Source organism: Camelus dromedarius, chromosome 12, assembly GCF_036321535.1.
Source record: "Camelus dromedarius isolate mCamDro1 chromosome 12, mCamDro1.pat, whole genome shotgun sequence".
Classification (NCBI taxonomy): domain Eukaryota; kingdom Metazoa; phylum Chordata; class Mammalia; order Artiodactyla; family Camelidae; genus Camelus; species Camelus dromedarius.
The window spans coordinates 43385219-43405539 of NC_087447.1; the positions used below are offsets into that span (position 1 = coordinate 43385219).

At 41.4% G+C, this 20321-nt stretch overlaps 2 protein-coding genes and 1 pseudogene across 2 annotated transcripts; all 3 read left to right on the forward strand.

Moving 5' to 3' along the window:
* Window positions 1–10553: 10553 nt before the first annotated feature.
* Window positions 10554–11499, forward strand: LOC105094013 (olfactory receptor 10A3). Its single transcript, XM_010985963.3, is given in 2 exon segments — window positions 10554–10868; window positions 10870–11499. Coding segments are annotated over 2 exon segments (945 nt in total).
* A 1606-nt stretch (window positions 11500–13105) lies between these two features.
* LOC135322608 (non-histone chromosomal protein HMG-14-like) lies at window positions 13106–13358 on the forward strand (annotated as a pseudogene).
* Window positions 13359–19174: 5816 nt separating this feature from the next.
* On the forward strand, window positions 19175–20119 carry LOC105094011 (olfactory receptor 10A3-like). Its single transcript, XM_010985962.1, has one exon. It carries the CDS (start codon window positions 19175–19177, stop codon window positions 20117–20119), a length of 945 nt encoding a protein of 314 aa, XP_010984264.1.
* The last annotated feature ends 202 nt before the right edge of the window (window positions 20120–20321 follow it).

Here is a 20321-nt window from a genome sequence, read left to right on the forward strand (position 1 = left end):
CTTTTCTAATTAGAATTCACATGATCGTCCCCTGTCAGTACTCTGGGTGGACATATATTCTTTCTTTTCATTCCCCCAAACATAGGTGAACAGCCTATCTGAGGAGAATTGGAAAGTGACTTTTCACTGTTTACAGTCACCAAGACATGGAAGCAACCTAAATGTTCATCAACAGATGACTGGATAAGGAAATTGTGATATATGTATATATAAAGGGAAAGGCAGGTTGGGATAAATTAGTCATTTGGGATTAGCAGATACACACTACAGAATAGATAAACAACAAGATCCTACTGTACAGCACAGGGAACTACATTCAGTATCTTGTAATAACCTATAATGAAAAAGAATACGAAAAAGAATATACATATGTATAACCGAATCACTATGCTGTACATCAGAAATTAATTCAACATTGTAAATCAGCTATACTTTAATTTTTTAAAAAAGTGAAAAGGAAAAGCATAGGGATGGAATGTCTTCCTTTGTGTCTGGCACCCAAGCTGGCAGAAGCAAGGAGCACGCCCAGCTCTGTCGGCCGTGGAGTAGCAGAACCATCCACAGTGACTCTGGTCACCTCCACCTACATGACAGCTAGGGCGTTGCCCTTTAGTCTTTCCTTTTGGTTTCTCTCAAGGATATTTATAAATAAAAAGACAAATGGAATTCAAAAAGGAAAGTGACTCTTGAATTTGATGACTTGGATCTTTATCAACCCTGGTAGGGCAGTGCCAGTGGAACTGAGGGTGGGGTGGGCACAGAAACCAGAATTCAGCGGTGAGGGATGCTCAGTTTGAATTGGTGGTGCTGTGTGTTGGCCACTTCTCAAGGAAACTGCCTGGGAAGGAAAGAAGACATGTAAGGTAGTAGCTGGGGGTCAGCAGGATTGAGAGGGGGACAATTTAGGCTGGAAGAGTTTTAAGTATATTTCACACCAAGGATTAGGATCTAGTGGAGAGAGAAAGATTGAATGTACAAGTGTGAGTAAGGGGAACTGTCTCATGAAACAAGGAAGGAAGGAGGATCTGAATGGAGAAGGCTTGATGAGAAGGATGTTCCTGCACAGGATGAGGGACATGATGGAGAGGCTGCCCTGGGCTGTGGCCTCCCTTATGGGTTCCTTGGGGGTGGGTCTGCTTTAGCCAGAGTGGTCCCCTGAGATCATCCCATGGTACGAAGGCCAGAGGAGAGAAGCACCCCTGATGAAGATGTGTTGCTGCCTCCAAATGACCATGCAGACCCTTGAGACCTCTTCTCCACGTGTTGATTTGAGTTGACTGTGGACACTTTGGACACTTCACCATCAAGAACGTTGCCTTTATATCAATGACCTCAAGACCTTTCTGTCTGGAAGGAAAGGAGAAAGGGATGGATGAAGGAGCAGAGACATTTTAAATTGGGGACAGAGGGGACACTGCAGGAGCTCTGGTCAAATGTTTTTCTCAGAAAAGTGGAGGCAAGACGATCTGCTGAGAATGGCAAGGCAAGGGTCAGGTTCAGCCTTAGGGGAGTGGACAGTGTTTGGAAGAGGGGCTGAGAGTGATCCATCAAAGTCATTGACTAATTATGGGAGGACCCAGCTGAGCGCACAGATCTCAAGGATCTGGTCAGCTTTTGTTAATTTTCCTCCAGCCACATGGCTTAGGGGCAGGAGGAGAGGGCTCATTGGTTTGGTCTTCCCAGGGATCTGACTGGCCAGGACAAGGGACAAGGGAGTCTGGATGGTGGCTTTTCAATGGCTCACTGAGGGATCTAGGCAGGCTGAACTGTAAACAGAAACGCTGGGTCCAGGTTCATCAGGAAAGGGCTGAAGACATGAGGAGAGAGAAAATGGGCTTTCCCCTTAAATATGGGAAATGTGTTGTGTACATGGTATATGGTGTATCAGTCAAGGTTCTCCAGAGGAACCAGTAGGAAATATATATATTTATTATAAGGAATTGGCTCAGGGGATTACGGGGACTGAGATGTCCCAAGATCTTCAGGCGACAAGCTGGAGACCAGGAGAGCTGATGTGTGCTTCTAGTTTGAAAACTGGCATGCTCAAGACCCAAGAAGAGCTGATGTTTCAGTTTGTGTTTGAAGGCTGGAACAGACACAGCCAGAAAAATATTTGACCAAGTATCTGGGGACCCTGTGTCCCAGTGAAATTGGCACATAAAATTCACCATCACACCTGGGTTCCTGGCTGTCCTGAGGGATGTTTGACAGTCCTGCCCGACAAGACCAGGGTCACAGCTGCAGGCTCATGTTAAGGGGGGGTGGGGCCTGTAGCTTCACGCACCCATCCCACCACCCCCAGAGGCGGCTGGAGAGAAGGGAGCCCTAGCTTCAGCTCCAATGGCGGGAGGACCACCAGAGGGCGCTCCAGGCTTTCTCAACTCTGCAGCAAGTGCTACTTGGGACTTAGGCTGCCCTCCACTGGCGAAGCTGCACAGGAACCACAACTTAGTGGCCAACTACCCTGTCCTACAGACAGGGCCTGGCACAGGAGGGCTGGTGGGTGGCCTCCCACACTCTGTCTCTGCCCACCGCCAGCAGTTTTCAGGAAGCTGTGCTCCACCAGTCCCGGGACACTCCCTACTACACAGGAATCAGCATCTTTAAGGCCTTCTGCCTGGAGGAGGCACTTTCACTGGCTGTGACAGACCAGCTTCCTGCACAGGTGAATGTTGTCCAGGGAACCCAGCTCCACCAACTGGTTGGCCACGCTGGCCAAAGCCAGCCTGACCAGGTGGCCCATCACATACAGCACTTGCCTGTCTCCAGGGCTGTCCAGGACCAGTCTCATGCCTGTCTGCTTGGCTTGGCACCCCCTTCTCTCCATTCTCTGGTTTTCTGATATCCACATCTTAGTTTCTACACCTGCCTCTGCCCTTCCCCCGCCTCCCCCTGGTTTTGGGTCAGTGCAGCTTCTTTCACTGGCTCGATAACCTCAGCCCATCCCTGACTCCTGCCTCTCCAGGCTCCTTGAATTCTAGGACTAGTGAGCCTGGTCAACCTCCTTGACTTCATGCCAAGGTAAAGGCAAGAAACCATATAGAGTTGCTAGTGTTTGCTGCCCCTCCTGCCTAAGCTATCATTAGGGGTTGGGTCTGTTCTGGCCCAAGAACCATGACCACCTGGCGGGTGCTTATAGCTTTAGGAAAGGAGACTTTAGAGTAGCCCCAGGCCTCTCTTTGCATGCTATGGGAGCCATACGGTCCACTTTGCCTGGGCCAGTATTTGCAGCCCACAGCTGACCTTGGAGAGGTGTGTCCAGTGAGGCAGCCAAGGAGAATCACCTCCATGGGGCTAGAACCTGGTGTGCTGCTCTCAGAATATGGGATAGTACCTTTCAGGTCTTTGTGGACCACAGTCGTTAGTGGAGGCTCTTTTGACATGACGCCCCCAAGACAGAGGGAACCTAGTGCTCTTTTTCTTCATCTTTTTTGTGTCACAAGTGCTCAGAATTGTAGTAATCATACTCCTTGGTTCATGACGCACTGACATCTGTGGTCCATTCATCAACCTCTTTTTTAAATTCACTCATTTTTTAAATAATATAACGGACAGGACTTAACAGAACTAGAACATTCATTCACTTTTTAAAATGGTGAACAGAATCCATGGCCCAAACCAAGAACTAGAATATTATCAACAGATAATATTATGAATTATTATGATGAATATTAAAACATGAATTAATTATAATATAATGATATGGTATAATAGAATTTGTTATTAGGAAAATCAGCATTCTATCAGCAGATAATATTATTGTTGTTATGAAATTAGAATATCATCCATCAGCTAGTAGGTGTTTAACAACAAGCTCCCTGAAAAAAAAAAGTGGCCCTTGTTTTGGTGTCTGCCAATTTCCATGGTGTAAATACTCCCACCAGGGCTGACTGCAGGCTACTAGCTGTTTAACAACTGGCTGTCAAAATTCCTGAAATTTTAACAATTGGCTTTCGTGAGCCAGTAAAAGTTGGCTCTAGTACCATACTTTTTTTTTTTTTATATCTACCCATGTCTCCCTTCTCTCACTGCCCACCCTTAGAAATGACTACTCACTTGAATTCTGTGTCTATCATCATTTGCTGTAAAATTATGGTTTTATTTCAACTCTTCTTCACACAGGAAGTTTGGTGGCTCCACATCGATAATTACCTGTGTGACGTGCTGAGCACACAGACTGTGCATATGCACAGGATCTGTGTGAGGAACTGTATGTGTGCACATGCATTTAATTAAAGAGCAGTTTGTACTGGATTACTGCAGAGGCTGGAGGAACCTCCTGAGCTAGGTTTTACTGCCCCTTAAAGAGCCTGAACTTCTCAACGGACCAGCTCCTGAGTTTCATAGCGCATGTGGGAGCAGTGAAACAGGTGCCTAGTCATCTTGCTGGGTTTTCATGGGGCCAGGGAGGCTTGTTTCACAAAACATGGATCTAATATCCAATTGAAGATTAGACATGTATGCTTAGGATTCACATTCAAATCAAACTGCTTTAAGCAAAAGTTAAATGACCCACTACACACACACACACACACACACACACACACACACACACACACACAGCTTTATATATATAAAGCTGATTCTAGTTAGTTCTTTCTGGCTCTTTCTAACAATGTTATCAGGGCTTTTACTCTCTCTCCTCTCTGTTGCTCTTTTTATAGTTGTTTTCTGCTCTTATTTCAGAGAGTGACCCTTATGTGTCAGAGAAGATGGCCATAAGCAGCGTCAACCTAAACCACCCTTACTGCCAATAATCCCAAAGGAAGAGAATAGTTTTTATTAACAGCTCCTGCAGGGAAGTTGGGGGAGGATTCTGACCTGACCCTGAGCATGTGCCAAGCCGTGAACAATCTCTGTGGTCTGGAAGATGGACTTCTCTGACCGGCGAGGGTGAGTCTCCTGGCCTAGACCACATCCCAGTGGCTGAGTAAGAAAGGACCAGCACCTCCTGAAACACAGGGAATGGAAGAGTGGAGCCCCAAAGGACAGGATTCTGGGCAGACAAAGTAATACATCAATCAGTTACATACATAGACACATGCATGTGTGATGGATGGGGGTACACCCTGAGGGGCTGGTAAGAGGAGAAGCGCTGAGATCCTGTGTGTAGGAGTCTGGAAGAACAGGCCCATCCAGGCTACGGGTCCTGGTGGTCAAGGGAGCAGTGATTCCAGGTGCAGAGATACCAGGCTCATCTGATTATATGTGCCCCCCTCTGAGGGGTGGGAGGTGCAAACTATGGGAAAGAGAAGGCTGTGGTCAAAAGGAAAGAGCTCTGTCCCGGGCAACAGCTGTGGAAACCCTTTCTGAAAGAGTGGGCTTTGAGAGTGGCAAGCTGAAGAGGGTATCAGACGAAATACAAGATGGCAGGTAAATTTGAATTTCAGGGAGACAATGAATAATGTCTTTGCATGGGACATACTTATATTAAAAGATTATTTGCTGTTTATCTGAAACTCAGACTTAACCTGGGTGCTCTATATTTTAATTTGCTCAATCTGGCAGCCCTGCATGGAGGAGGGTGGCGGTGGAACAGGCCACGGCCGTGAGCCGCCTGCAGTAAGATATCAGCTCTATCTCCAATTATTCCAGAACCAACACCCCCAACCTCTCCCTACCTCCCCTGGGATTCCTAAAAGGAAAGAGGACCCTTGTACAACTCACAAACTGGTGAGGCTCCTGTAGCAGGTTAAAATGTGAACACAGCTGAGTATTCTTGGGAATATTTGCAAAAGGGTTGCCAGGAAAAGACTGTATTTTTGTTAGTAGATCCGTGGCAACTTTGAGATGGGGATGGTACACTACGCTTGACCATTGCCTCCACTGTTCGGCAAAGTCAGGGCATGGTTTACCAGGTAGGGAGTGATGGCCAGAGAATACATTCAGTCGGACGTGTGTGAGGTGGCTGCGTACTTACAGAGAAAGGTCACGCAACTCTGCCTGTTTCCTGCTTGTAGTATGTCTTTTTCACATCAGCACGTGGACAGACATGGATAAAACTGGAATTAAGTTCACTAGTACAGTGGGAGGAAACTGGTTATAAATTTTTATCCCACCCCAGGTGCACACAGGCACTGCCCCCCTAGGCCTTCTCTCCTTAAATACAGGCTGGCATAACCCCTTTATCCTTTTCTATTGTTTATCCCAGTGACCAAAGATTTTTGTTCCCCCTCTGAAATGGGGTTGGCAGAGTTGCTGTCATTCCCAAGGAGCCATTCTGTGGTCATTTTTGAAGCTCTGGGCCTCATTTCTAGGACTACTGCTGACTCCCTTGCCTTAAGGTTTGGACTATTCCTCTACTCCTCTTTGGAAATGAACCTCCTATATATTTTTTTGCATAAGGCAACTGGAAGTTTTCCTCATGCTGAAATTTCTTCTTCTTTTTTTTTTTTTTTAATTGGAGAACACCATCCATCGGCCTCCTTCTCCTGCCAACAATGCATTTGTTTCTGTTGGGGAACCTCTTCATTAAACCTTTTCAGGTATACACAGCTGGAATTGATGCTGTCCCCGGTTACGGACTAGGGACCATGAGAAGTGCACATTAGGCAGCATTTCCCATCCTGGTCACAGTCAGTGTCTGGTTCATGGTTTTTACATGTGATCCCACTACAGTGAATAATATGAGAGGGGTCCCTGGATGGGTTTTTGTGAATGAAAACCTTTGTTCCCCTACTGGTATGTTTCCCACGAGATACAGATTAGAGAGGATGTATCCCGAAGTGTTGTTGGCAGCCTTATTGCCTCTAGGAGGGGAGAGCTTCCTTGAGAATGGAACCTACTCTAAGGAAGCAGAGATGAGAAATATAGAAAGGGAACCCAGGTCCTGGTTATAGCATCTGAGTTCTGGATAAAGCCAAGCCTGCAGATTCATTTATCCCTACATTCTTTTGGGACTAAGCAAATGGTTTTCTTGACTGTTTAAGTCAGTATAGACTGAACACTGAGTCCCCTGGTTCTTACACATACCCTATGAGATTAATAATGTAATCTTCATTTTAGCAAAAAAGTAATAGTGCCAGAGAAGTTACACATTTGCTTAGTCATATAGCTAGTTCGATGTTTTGACTTCAAGTCAAAAAGCCCTAACTATAAAATCACCTGAATGACTTTTCCCCCCAGATTTTCAGTGTTAGACCATTTTCACCTAGAAAATATGAAACATTTTGGTAGTGACACCCAGGCTTTCCACAAAGTACCTTCAACCTACTTGTCTTAACGTGTTTCCAATCACTACAGAAACTGGCCACCCTGTGCAATCAGACCCTCCGTCTAGATCACCCTGCTTTGCTCACGTCCCCGTGCCTTCCTCTGTTCTTCATTCTGCCTATTTACAACATTCACTCAGCCTCTGCTTTAATTTCCTAGTGGGGGTTGTCAGGGTGGAATTGAGTCTCTTGAGTGAAGAAGTGTTTATTTCCTGTAGAAACTGAGAATGTTGCTTCAAGTTTGTGCAATTAACCTTTCTTACGTCCGCTTGGGAAAGTCTACATAAGTTGGGATTAGACTTCAAGAGAAAGATCTTTGTAAGGCAAACCATTTAATGCCATCTAATGTTATGAAATCAGAGCTTTGAACCACAGAGTTACATTTATGCGAGGGTTTTTTAACTAAAGCAGTGAAACATCTGTTTAAACGGGCTGAAAATCAGAGGCAATACTAGGTAAGGAACCGAAGATTCTGCTTATGTACCTGTCAGTGGGTTTGTCACTTACCGTTCTTCTCACTGACAATTAGAGATGCCTGTCAGTGCTCAGGTAAGAATGCCAACTACTCTGTCTTTTTCAGACTCACATAAAAGTTTGGGCGATAATTAGAGCTGTACGTAGTTTGCTTGCACTAATCATCAATTCATAGAGGTTTGTCACTGAGGTGGGAGGTGGTCATTAATAAGGCCAGTCGTGGAGAAAGATGAAACCCAGAGGAGGGAGTGATTTGTCCAAGATCAGACAGGAAGTTAACACTAGAGCCAGAAGAACATGTCCCTGAATTAGTCAGGCCAGCATTCATGTTCATGTTAAAGGGAAAAGATGGAGCATTCAGGTTCAGTTTTTTTCTTTTTTTTAAATCTTTCAGATTTGTTTTGTTAACTTTATCAGCCCCTGAAGTTTATCTATTTTTAATAGGCTACTCTATAAATTTTCTTATTTTTAAAACTAATTTGGTTTTATACTTTTGTCTATGAGAAATGATACTTAGAAGTTTTTTTTTCCTGTAGAATTCACTTTACTAATTTGGGGAGATTTTTTGACATCCAAAATAGTAAAGTTAATACAAACATTTGATTCTAATATGCCACTATGGCCAAACTCAGTAAATCAACTTGCCTTTTATTCTCTGCTATTGTCCTAATGATCTGAGCCCAAGACAACATTGCATGTCTTCAGCTTGTTTGCCCTTCTGTCCTCCTGGCTTCCTCATGTCCTGCAGTGAAAGTCGGCTAGTTTTCAAAGCAGCCTCCAAAGGCCAATTCTAGTACTAAGATGTCATTGAATACCTTTGATTTCAGCCAGCCAGCCTTCCTCCCTCCACTTAATGGCCCTTCTACCATGACATCCTGTGATGATGGTTTTTCACTCTTTCTCTCCATTCATAAGTAATATTGCCCTCTTTAAATTTCTGGAGCAGTTGTTCTCACTCTGCTTTCCCTTAAATGTCAGGCTGAGAAGTAAGCATTTTGTTTTACTGATAAAAGGAGACCCTGAAGTTTCAGGGAGGGAGGATGATATTATTTTGGCAGAGGTATGAGAAATAGATTGGAGGAGAATTTACAAAACTTGTAGAAGCCAGTTAGGAGACCATTTAATGATCAAGGAGGTGGAGGGGGATGGAAAGAATCAGTGAACTGGAGCAGTGTCAGTGGGAATGAACTTGCTGAGCCCAGAGGGGCTCCATAGTTTAAAGGTCCATTGGCCCAACAGTGAATAGGATGCTGGGGGCAGGGGAGAGTTGACCTGGGTGACTGGAGGGGAGATCAGGGGAGAAGTGAGGTGCTCTGCCCACAGAGCGGCTCAGGAAGAGCAGCTGGATTGGGAAGAAGATGGTCAGCTTTGCTTGGGACTGGCTGGACCAAAGGACTCAGGCAGCACGCATTCCTCCTATGTGCACATTGACCACTCTTCCAGCCACCCTTCAGCCTGGCTGTCACCTCAGTGGAGAGAAAGCCTGGCAGTCTGCAGTTTTCCATGAACAAATCAGAGAAACACTCATATCAGAGCCAGAAGAGATGTCTTGGGCCATTTTCCTGCCCCCAACCATATAGAGGAACCTGAGTGCAGGGAGGAGCAGAGACTTACCTTGGAGGCAGTGGCAGAGTCAGGACTAAAGCCCAACCCCCCAGTCTAGTGATATTTCCAATCCCACAAGGGGCCTCAAACTTCTACAGAAGCCATGGATTAATTCTGAGGCTCTCTATTTTTTTGTATTTGATTTATTTTTCCTTCAGACACTATGTTCCTTAAGGGCACAGCCTCGGTTTTCCCAATTTTAATATTTATTCCTCCATCTACTCAATAAATATCGGTTTAGCATCTATTACATCATTTAGTATCTATTCCAGGCACTGAGAATACAGTGAACAACAGAATAAAGTTCCTGTTCTCCTGGAGCTTACATTCCAGAAGGGAGAGTTGGATAAAAAGCATAAAACGAAAATAAACACGTGTTATTTCAGTTGGTGATACATGTTACAGAAAAAATAAACTAGGGAGATGGGATTCAGAGAATTCTGCGGTAGGGAGTGGGGGAGAGGGAGAGGGAGAGAGACTGTTTAAACCACAGGATCAGAATGATTTTAAAAAGCCATATTTTCTATAGCCCTGAAAACTTTATGGGCATGAGGATGGGCCATGGAGAACTGACTAAAATTTCTCATTTAAGCAAATTTCAGTATAAGTCAGATATACTCTGACCAGAAATAAATACGTTTGAAACAATTTACTTACGTTCATCTGAGAAAAATGCATTTAAATTCAACCCCTTTTCAGTGTTTCTGTATTTCTTTGGGTGTATTATTCATATATTTCATTTTAAACAAAGTAATGTAAATGCATTTTGAATTTTGGCATTTATAGTAAATATTCACCAAATATTTGTTTTAATTTTGAATTATTAGTTACACTTTTTTCTGGATATCTTTTGCTATTTGTTTATTTGAAAATTTATATATAGATATACAGTTGAAAAGAACAGAGATGCATACATCAATGTAATAGGCAATGGATTCTAAATAATATAATGTCTGTGTATGTTTTAAGAAAAGGATTAATTTTCCACCTAGCAAAAAAGTTGCCAGAGAACATCTGCTGTCATTTTGTACTTTTGAAACAAGATTTCTGAGCCCAAATTCTTCACTTCTTCATCTGTACTTGAAAGATTCATTAATTCTTATTATTGGCCATTCTCAAAACTGCCAACTTGAAGACTTGTCTAAATGAATTCATCATTATATCTTCTGTCAGGAATACTAGATTCAAACTCTCAGCTATTGAATTGTGGCTTCATAATTTACACATAATGTCTGTGAAAACAGTACGTGCTCCACCACTGAAATGAAAAGGCAAAACCAAAGCTCTGTGGTTGAGTTCATCCTCCTGGGCTTTTCTGACTTTCCTGAACTCCAGGGGCAGCTCTTTGGGGTGTTCCTGGTTGTTTACTTGGTGACCCTGATGGGAAATGCCATCATTATAGTCGTCATCTCCCTGGAACAGAGCTTTCATGTTCCCATGTATCTGTTTCTCCTGAACTTGTCTGTGGTTGATGTCAGTTTCAGCGCAGTCATTATGCCTGAAATGCTGGTGGTCCTCGCCACTGTAAAAACACCAATTTCATTTGTGAGCTGTTTTGCACAGATGTATTTTATTCTTTTTTTTTGGTGGGACTGAATGTTTTCTCCTGGGGGCAATGGCTTATGACCGATTTGCTGCAATCTGCTATCCTCTGAGCTACCCAGTGATTATGAACAAAAAGGTTTTCATGAAATTAGTGATATTCTCATGGGTCTCAGGGATCATGGTGGCTTCTGTGCAGACCTCGTGGGTTTTTAGTTTTCCCTTTTGTGGCCCCAATGAAATTAATCATCTCTTCTGTGAGACTCCCCCAGTGCTAGAGCTTGCGTGTGCAGACACCTTTATGTTTGAAATCTACGCATTCACTGGCACCATTTTGATCGTTATGGTTCCTTTCCTGTTGATACTCTTGTCTTACACTCGAATCCTCTTTGCCATCCTGAAGATGCCATCAACCACCGGGAGGCAAAAAGCCTTTTCCACCTGTGCCTCCCATCTCACCTCTGTCACCCTCTTCTACGGCACGGCCAGTATGACTTACTTACAACCCAAATCTGGCTACTCCCCAGAAACCAAGAAGCTGATGTCTTTGGCTTACACGTTGCTCACACCTCTGCTGAATCCACTGATCTACAGTTTGCGAAACAGTGAGATGAAAAGACCTTTGGTGAAATTATGGCGAAGAAAAGTGGATTTACATACACTCTGACTGTGCTGAGAAGCCATGTGATATCTGGTCACTGCTCAATGGAACTCTATTTGAATTTTACAAATGGCCAAATAATCTGCATTTCTTGGCATGAACATGTTTAACTTGTTGAGTTTTCCAAATTCAACAATATATTAGGGATCCCTTTCTTTTGATAATGTATTGTTGTCATTCATTTTTCATAGATAATATGTTTTCATGACATATAATACAACAGTTTATCTGTTTCTCTACTATAATTATCCAAGTCATTACTGAATTATTGTCATTAAGATTAAGCTTCAATAAACATCTAGTTCCATATGTTCATATGTACTGACATTTTATCTCTGTGTGATAGATTCCTCAAAGTGGGTCTGATAGGATGAAGAGTATGTATGCTTATAGATTTTAACAGCTGTTGCAGAATTACTTTTCAAAATCATTGTAACTTTTCAAGGGGGGAGGGCATAGCTCAGTGGTAGAGTGTGTGCTTAGCATGCACAAGGTCTTGGGTTCAATCCCCAGTGCCTCCATAAATAAACAAACAAATAAATAAATACCTAATTATCTCCCCCCACCAATTTTTTAAAAAATAAATAAAATTTAAAAAACATTATAACTTTTCAGACTGATCAGAAGGCTCACTCTGCTGCTGTAACAGGGTAGAGCTTCAAGGGACCAACTATAGATGAGCTTTTAATTTCTGGAGTGAGAATGTGTTCCATAAATGTGTAAACAAAGTATAGCTATTTTTGAGAGACCAAACTATTCCACTTCATGGATGCACACAGATTATAATTCAAAACAGGATTTCTCCTGATATTTTCCCGTATATTTATCCAGCGTTGGTGACCAGAGAACTCCATGGGGACTTCCTTAAGTCTCACTTGCTAGTTGTAGTATCTTTTTCACTTACAGACCACTGTCTTTAGAGACTTTTGTTAAATTTCCCCTGATGGTCCCAAATTGCCCTCAGACACTTTCGGTATAAATAAAAGATGATTCATTTTTTTATTGTGGGAAACTAAGTGATGAACGATTTGTGCATCTTTCCTTTGGTTCTTGAGTCACATCATTAACTGTGTGATCTTCCCCGGAATAATTTCTCATCTTGCAATATTTGGAACAGTGAATGCTTGCTTCCTCTTTCAATGTTGCCCTTTGCAAATAGAGAGGGTCCTCTTTATTGAATCTACACCACGTGAGCTCCGACTGTCCTTAGTTTCTGCTCCAGGGACGGTACTAAAGGGACATAACACTATCTCCATTGTCATTCAGCTGTGAGAAAAACACATTTTGATTACTGCTGCCTCTGCCAGGAGAGTAGAGACGCACAACTGGTCAGTTTCACAAAAATAAACCTCACCATCAAATGGTCGTAACCAGTCTGAGTAGCAGCCGAATGCTGTATAATCTTTTCAGTAGGATATTAAACAGGCATTTGGAGTGCTTTTTATCAGATTCTGTCTCTGGTGTCCTGAAATTTCCTTCTCATAGCCCTTAGAGGGGCCAATTAAATAAAGCCATTCATGGGGGAAAAAAAACCTCTGAAAGCCTAATCTCAAACCAAAATGTATAGATTCATTTGTCCACATATTTGTTGATTCAAAGAGTTTTTGCTAAGATGACCGCCGACGGGGCAGTGAAGGAGGAGCCGAAGAGGAGATCGGCGAGGTTGTCAGCTAAAAGTGAAAACGAAGCCAAAAAAGGTGACAGGAAAGGATAAATCTTCAGACAAAAAAGTGTAAACAAAAGGGAAAAAGGTAAAACAGGCTGAAGTGGCTAAACAAGGTTTACCTGCGGAAAACGGAGAAACTAAAAATGAGGAGAGCCCAGCCTCTAATGAAACAGGAGAGAAAGAATTCAAGTCTGATTAATAGCACACACCTGGTCTTGTCAGTGCCCTGTCTCCCTTCTTGCACAATCCAGAGGAGTATATTTATCAACTATTTCGTAAATGCAAGTTTTATGGTAGCTCTAGAAACATTTTTAAGAAGGAGGGAATCCCACCTCATCCCATTTTTTAAGTGTAAATGCTTTTTTTTAAGACGTGAAATCATTTGCCTGTTGTTTATTTTTTGATACAACCAGAAAATAGCGGGATATTGAATATGGGAGACTTTGATTGTCTTCAGTGTCAGCTTAACATGCCATAATGGGGGAAGGTAGTTTTTATATCCTATAATACAGAGCATAATTAAATTGCAATTTGGAGTCAGTTGTGCATTTAATGTCTTGAACACTTTACTTCTCTTCCCATGTTGTTTTTGGTAGAGTTGTTTCCTAAAGCAAACCACTTCTTCATCTTGGCTCTCCTCGTCAGAATTTTGTGCACTCTGTAACATCTTTGGTCGTGGTAGTCCAGTTTTCCTAGTAACTTTGTTAATGTGCAGTGAAGGATTGAAAGTTTGAGTACATAGTGTATATGATATTGAATTGTGAATTGGTGGGACTTATGATGTAACAGCATATCAACATTGGATGATATTGGTACTTGATACCCTGTTAAGGAAAATTTGCTTCCACATTTTAAGCTGGTAAGTCACTGGAATAACTGTTTGGTAAAGAGTCACAACTACATGATTTTTTTAGATTTTTGGTACATATGTTAAGAATTGTGTACAAATTGAAATGTCTGTGTACTGATCCTCAGAACAACCAATAAAATCTCAATTGTGAAAGAAAAAAAAAGGCAAATACTTCAAAGAAGTTAATCTTCACAGCATAGAATCTGTTTTTTTTTTTTTTTTTCACATTTTATCCTAAAGTTAGGCCATCTTCATCTTCCTTACTTCTAAAGAGTCTCACCTTCCCCTTCCCCAGCTGTGGAAAGCAGAAGAGAATGTGGGAGAATGAAGGAAAGCTCCTATGTTGGGGTAGCATCTTGTGGGAGTGAGTCCAATGGGCCCCTCGGATGACCACGGAGTTGGTCACGAGGTGTCCCGTGGGATTCTGGCCTATGACCCACACACTTCAGAGGAAACTTTAGAGGAGCTGCTGCTGAAACTTTCTCACTGTGGACTTTATACCAGTTTGAAATATGCAGTTTGAACCTGTATTAAAAGTTGGCTTTATTCTTTTGATTCTGCATTTAAAGTTGCCTGGCTGGTTTTAGGTACATTTTGTAGCTCCCACCTCTCCCATTTCCATTATAGGGGTCTTCAACTAAACTTACTGTGGTAATTATTTTGCAACATATACATATATCAAATCATTAAGTTGTAAACTTTAACCTAATAAAATATTCTATATCGATTATTTCTTGATAAAATTTGAAGAAATAAAAAATACAGAATAAATATATATTACTCATTACTGCCAATTTAATATTCATAAAGCATAGAAAGCATGGCTTAATGGAAGCTATAGGAAAATGCAACAAGGATTAAGAAAAACTAGTTTCCTATACTGGTTCTGCCACACTCTAGATAATAATAGTAATAATAATAATGTTTTAATAATAATAATAATAATAATAATAATAAAATTTGGGATCTTTTAATAATCAGTTATTTAACAATACTTATAATATATTCAGTTCTTTTACCTAAATTTTTCTTTTGTTTTGGAGTTTTTTCCAGGGGGGAGATAATTAGATTTATTTATGTGGTTTTTCAGTGGAGGTGCTGGGGATTGAACCCAGCACTTCGTGCACGCTAAGCATGAACTCCACCACTTAAGCTATACCCTCCCCTCTGTTCTGGAGTGTTATCGCAAAGTATGTTCCATGTATGACTGCCAAATGCTTGCATTTATTGCTATTTTCTCTCTGACCAATACTTTACCACTTTTTGTAAAGATATCAGAAACATTTTGGTAGGAAAATGTACAGAAGCAAGGTAAAAAGTAGTCTTTCTGTCCCACAGTTACTCTCTCATTACCATCCATTAAATTAAAATGTTATTAAAATCTTGCCATGTCCATGTCTTTGCTTTCTGTTTGCTTTGTCAGTCGTTGAAGAAGGTATGTTAAATCTCCATTTTGATTTTTAAAAATAAATTTAGTACTATCGGCTTTGAACTAGTTTGGTATTAATCTTCTTTCCCTTTATCCCCTTCCATGTATCTGAAATGTATGGATCTAGTCTAATACACACCTAGGAAGGGGTACAAAGCATGACTCCACATCTTGATGACATTTCGCAAACTGCACATCCCCTGTGCTACTGTCCCCTACATCAAGAAATAGAAGATTTCAGTATGTCCGAAGGTCCCCGGGATGGGATTCACAGAATATGAATCACGGAGAGCACATATTAGGCAGCCTCCCCGATGCCTGGAGCATGTGACTGGCTCATGCATGGGGTGTCATCCCACCATGGTGAATGATATGGGAGGAATCCTTGGATTGATTTTGTGATGAAAATCTTTTCTTCAGCACAACTGGTACATTTCCCACTGGACACAGATTAGATAGAATGAATCCCTAAGTGGTGTTGTCAGCCTTGTTGCTGCCAGGAAGGGTGAGCTTCCTTGAGAATGAGACAACCTACTCCAGGAAAACAGCAAGTGGAAGTGAACAAAGGTAACCTGCATTCTGGCTACATTGTCCAGTTCTGGACAAAGTCAGGCCTGCAGATTCATTCATCTCTTCACTCTCCTGGGACTGAGCCAGTGGCTTCCTTAATTATTCAAGCCAGTTTAGACTGATCCCTGAGTCCCTTGATTTCACAAATACTTGATGAGATTAATAATATTGTGTCTATTTTACAGAGAAAGTAATAGAATCAGAGAAGTTAAATGAATTTGCTCAAATTATACAAACTAGTCCAGATTTTGGACTTCCAGTTTAAAAATTCTGTCTGAAGTCAATTGTTATGACATTTTTCTCATAAAATTTTCAGTGCCTCTATACTTCTACTACAAATGATCAAAAGTTCTTGGTTGGGAGGGGACAGGTGGGAGGCCATCGAGGCTCTTTACAAAGAGGCCTCCATCCACTTGCCTTAACCTGTTTCCCAGCACTGCACAAACTGCTCATTCCATCGAATCACTCCTCTCCCTCTGGCTTACCTGCATTTGCTCACACCCTCATCTCTCTGATCTCTTCTTTCCCCGTATGCAACCTTCATTCAGCCTCTGTTTCCACCTGCTATTGGGAAATACAGTCTCTTGTCTGAGGAAGTGTTTATTCCCCATAGGAATTTGAGGAAGTGGTGCTCCAGGTTTGTGCTTTTGAGCTTTCTCACCTGAGGAGCCAAGTTCAAGCTCCTTTAGTTATTATGCAAAAATACAGGGAAGCATGTACGAAGTGACTGCAAGTTCTCCAGGGATGAGTTCTCCAGGGCATTTGATTCAATGTCAGATAATGTCTTAGAATCAATGGACTTGAATCACTGAGTTGTATTTATGGAAAGGTGGCTTTTGACTAGAGGTAAAATTTCTGATGATGTAGCGTGAATTTTAAATCGACAGATTCAATAGGTAAGAAAGTGGAGATTTGGCTGTGTGCTTGTTAGTAGGTTTTCTATTTACAGTGCATCCTCAGCTGATAGTTGAAGATGCTTTGAAGTGAAATCTCAGTGCTCAGGAAACACCAGACACAGCTGAAATATTTGACTCAGTAGACTCTTCGGGGTTGATGTTAGTCAGTCTCTTCTCTTCATTTCAGAGAAAGGTTCAGGCGACAATCAGAGATGCGAATTTAATAAATAAGTCTAACTCCAACCTTTTTCAGTTGTAAGGATGAAGCCTGGAGAAGGGGGTGATATGCCCAAGTATTTTATATCAGTGAGTTATAACGACAGCATCAGAGTCTGCTAAGTTATAGAGAAATCGTGGACCATCTGTGGTCACTCTTTACCACTCAAGAACCTTTTGTTCCTTAACATGCTTACAATCAGTCCCCAAAGGTTTCATTTTATTTATATTACACTCTAAATTTTCTAATTTCAAAATCCATCCACTTTTAAATATTTGCAAATGAAACATATTATTCTTCTTTTCTCCATTAGAAATATGTTTTAAATGTTTGATCCTATGACTATACTTTACTAATTCTAGGTGATTTTTTAATATCTTAAATATAATTATTATGGTTAATGCATTCAATTTTAATGATGATTTATTGAGAAATAAATCAATTTGCCTTCTAGTGTCTGCTGACGTCCTACTGATCTGCACTCAAGACATTCAGCGTCTTCAACTTGCTGTATCCTTCTGTTCTCCTGGGTTCCACAGCATATTTCTGATGGTTTTCGAATCATCACACAAAGGCCAACAGGCCTCCACTGTAATGCTAAGTTGTCATCAGATAACTTTGCCCTGAGCCAGTCATCCATCCCCCTCCTTCTGCTTTCCTCCTGCTGATGGCAGTCTGCGATTCTGCTTCTTCATGCTCCCTCACCCATCAGAAGTGCTCTGCACTTCACTGAAAGGTCTACAGCACTTGTTTTCACCTCCGCTTCCCAACAGTGTGTGTGCTGGTTTCACTTTCCTTTTAGACACTCTATTCCTTGAAGGTTTTGTGGATTTTCCTCATTTTTTTCTTCCTTTATTCATCAAATATTGGTTTAGTGTCTACTATGGGCCAGGGGCTGATGTAGACATTATGAAAATAGCAAAGAACAAACAAAATCTTTGACTCCTGGGGTTTGTATTCTAGTGAGGAAGTTAGGTTTTACATAGACATTTTTATATAATGTCAATTGGTGGTAATGGAGAAAAATAGAGCAATTTATAAGAGCTAGGAATTAGAGAGTATAGAGGTAAGGATAAAATGCTCTCTTGTGTGGTTGTGGGGTCCCATGTGTGCCGGAGGTCACTGAGCCTAGAAAATGGTAGGTGCTGAGTCAGTGTCATTCAACACTGAATAGTGATTAAATGAACTTCTTTGTGAGAAGGAGAGGAGGGAGAAAGGTGGGGGGGAATGTTTAAATCACAATTTCAGAACGATAAATATTGCACTTTTTTTTTAGGAAGTTAAACTTCTTTTGGGGGGAGGTAATAGATTTATTTATTTACTAATGGGGGTACTGGAGATTGAACCCATGACCTCGTGAATGCTAAGCAGTCTCTCTACTGCTGAGCTATACCCTCCCTCCAAAATGGACTTTTCTTAAGTCATCATAAAAAGGACGAGCCGTAGAGAATTTATCCTCAAAATTTCCCATGCAGGCCAATCACATATTTAACCAAATCACAAAAAGGGATTTTGAATAAGATTAATAGTTATAATAAATACCAGTCAACTATGCTGTAACTTTGAATTATTAGACCATTACAAAAATTTTGGTGGCTTTCTTTTTCCATTTGTCAACTTTTTATACTTTATTTTTTGCAGCCTTAAATTTCATATTTATGTAAAATTGAGAAAATTAGATGATACTGGTAGCAATGTCATGGGAATGGAACCCAAGTTATGAAATACTTCAGTTTGTTTTAAGGCTACTTTCGTTTTCCAACTACACAATGTACAAGTTGCAAAAGAACTTTCATATTATTTTGTACTTTTCAGACAAGATTTCTCAGCCAGACTTCTTCACTTCCTCCTTTTTATCTGAAAGATTCATTCGTTGGAATAACTGGCTATTCTTCAAAATTGCCAAACTGAATTTCTGTCAGGATGGGTTCCTTGTTACATCTTCTCCCAAGAATATCTGGAGTGAATGCAGACACACACTCTTAGCTATTGGACTATGACTTCATAATTTATATACTATGTGCATAAATACAAAATACACTCCACTACTGAAATGAAAAGGCAAAATCAAAGCTCTGTGGTTGAGTTCATTCTCCTTGGCTTTTCTAACTTTCCAGAACTCCAACAGCAGCTCTTTGGGATTTTCTTGATTATTTATCTGGTGACCCTGATAGGAAATGACATCATTATAGTCGTCATCTCCCTGGAACAGAGCCTCCACGTTCCCATGTATCTGTTTCTCCTGAACTTGTCTGTGGTCGATGTGAGTATCAGCGCAGTCATTATGCCTGAAATGCTGGTGGTCCTCGCCACTGAAAAAACATCAATTTCATTTGTGAGCTGTTTTGCACAGATGTATTTTGTTCTTTTTTTTGGTGGAACTGAATGTTTTCTCCTGGGGGCAATGGCTTATGACCGATTTGCTGCAGTCTGCTATCCTCTGAGCTACCCAATAATTATGAACAAAAGGATTTTCATGAATTTGGTTATATGCTCATGGGGCTTAGGTTTCACATTAGGTACTGTGCAAACATCATGGGTGTCTAGTTTTCCCTTTTGTGGCCCCAATGAAATTAATCATCTCTTCTGTGAGACTCCCCCAGTGCTAGAGCTTGCGTGTGCAGACACCTTTATGTTTGAAATCTACGCATTCACTGGCACCGTTTTGATTATCATGGTTCCTTTCTTATTGATACTCTTGTCTTACACTCAAATCCTCTTTGCCATCCTGAAGATGAAATCAACCACTGGGAGGCAAAAAGCCTTTTCCACCTGTGCCTCCCATCTCACCTCTGTCACCCTCTTCTACGGCACGGCCAGTATGACTTACTTACAACCCAAATCTGGCTACTCCCCGGAAACCAAGAAGCTGATGTCTTTGGCTTACTCACTTCTCACACCTCTGCTGAATCCACTCATCTATAGTTTGCGAAACAGTGAGATGAAAAGACCTTTGGTGAAATTATGGCGAAGAAAAGTGGATTTACATACACTCTGACTGTGCTGAGAAGCCATGTGATATTTGGTCACTGCTCTGTTGAACTTTATTTAAATTGAATAAATGGTGGAAACAGTTTGCATTTCTTGGTATGAGTATGCTTGATTTTTGAGTTCAACACATGTGACAATTATAAGGGACATCTTTATGTATTAATGTTTTTATTCTTTTTCATAGATGCATAATTTTCCTTACTACTGGG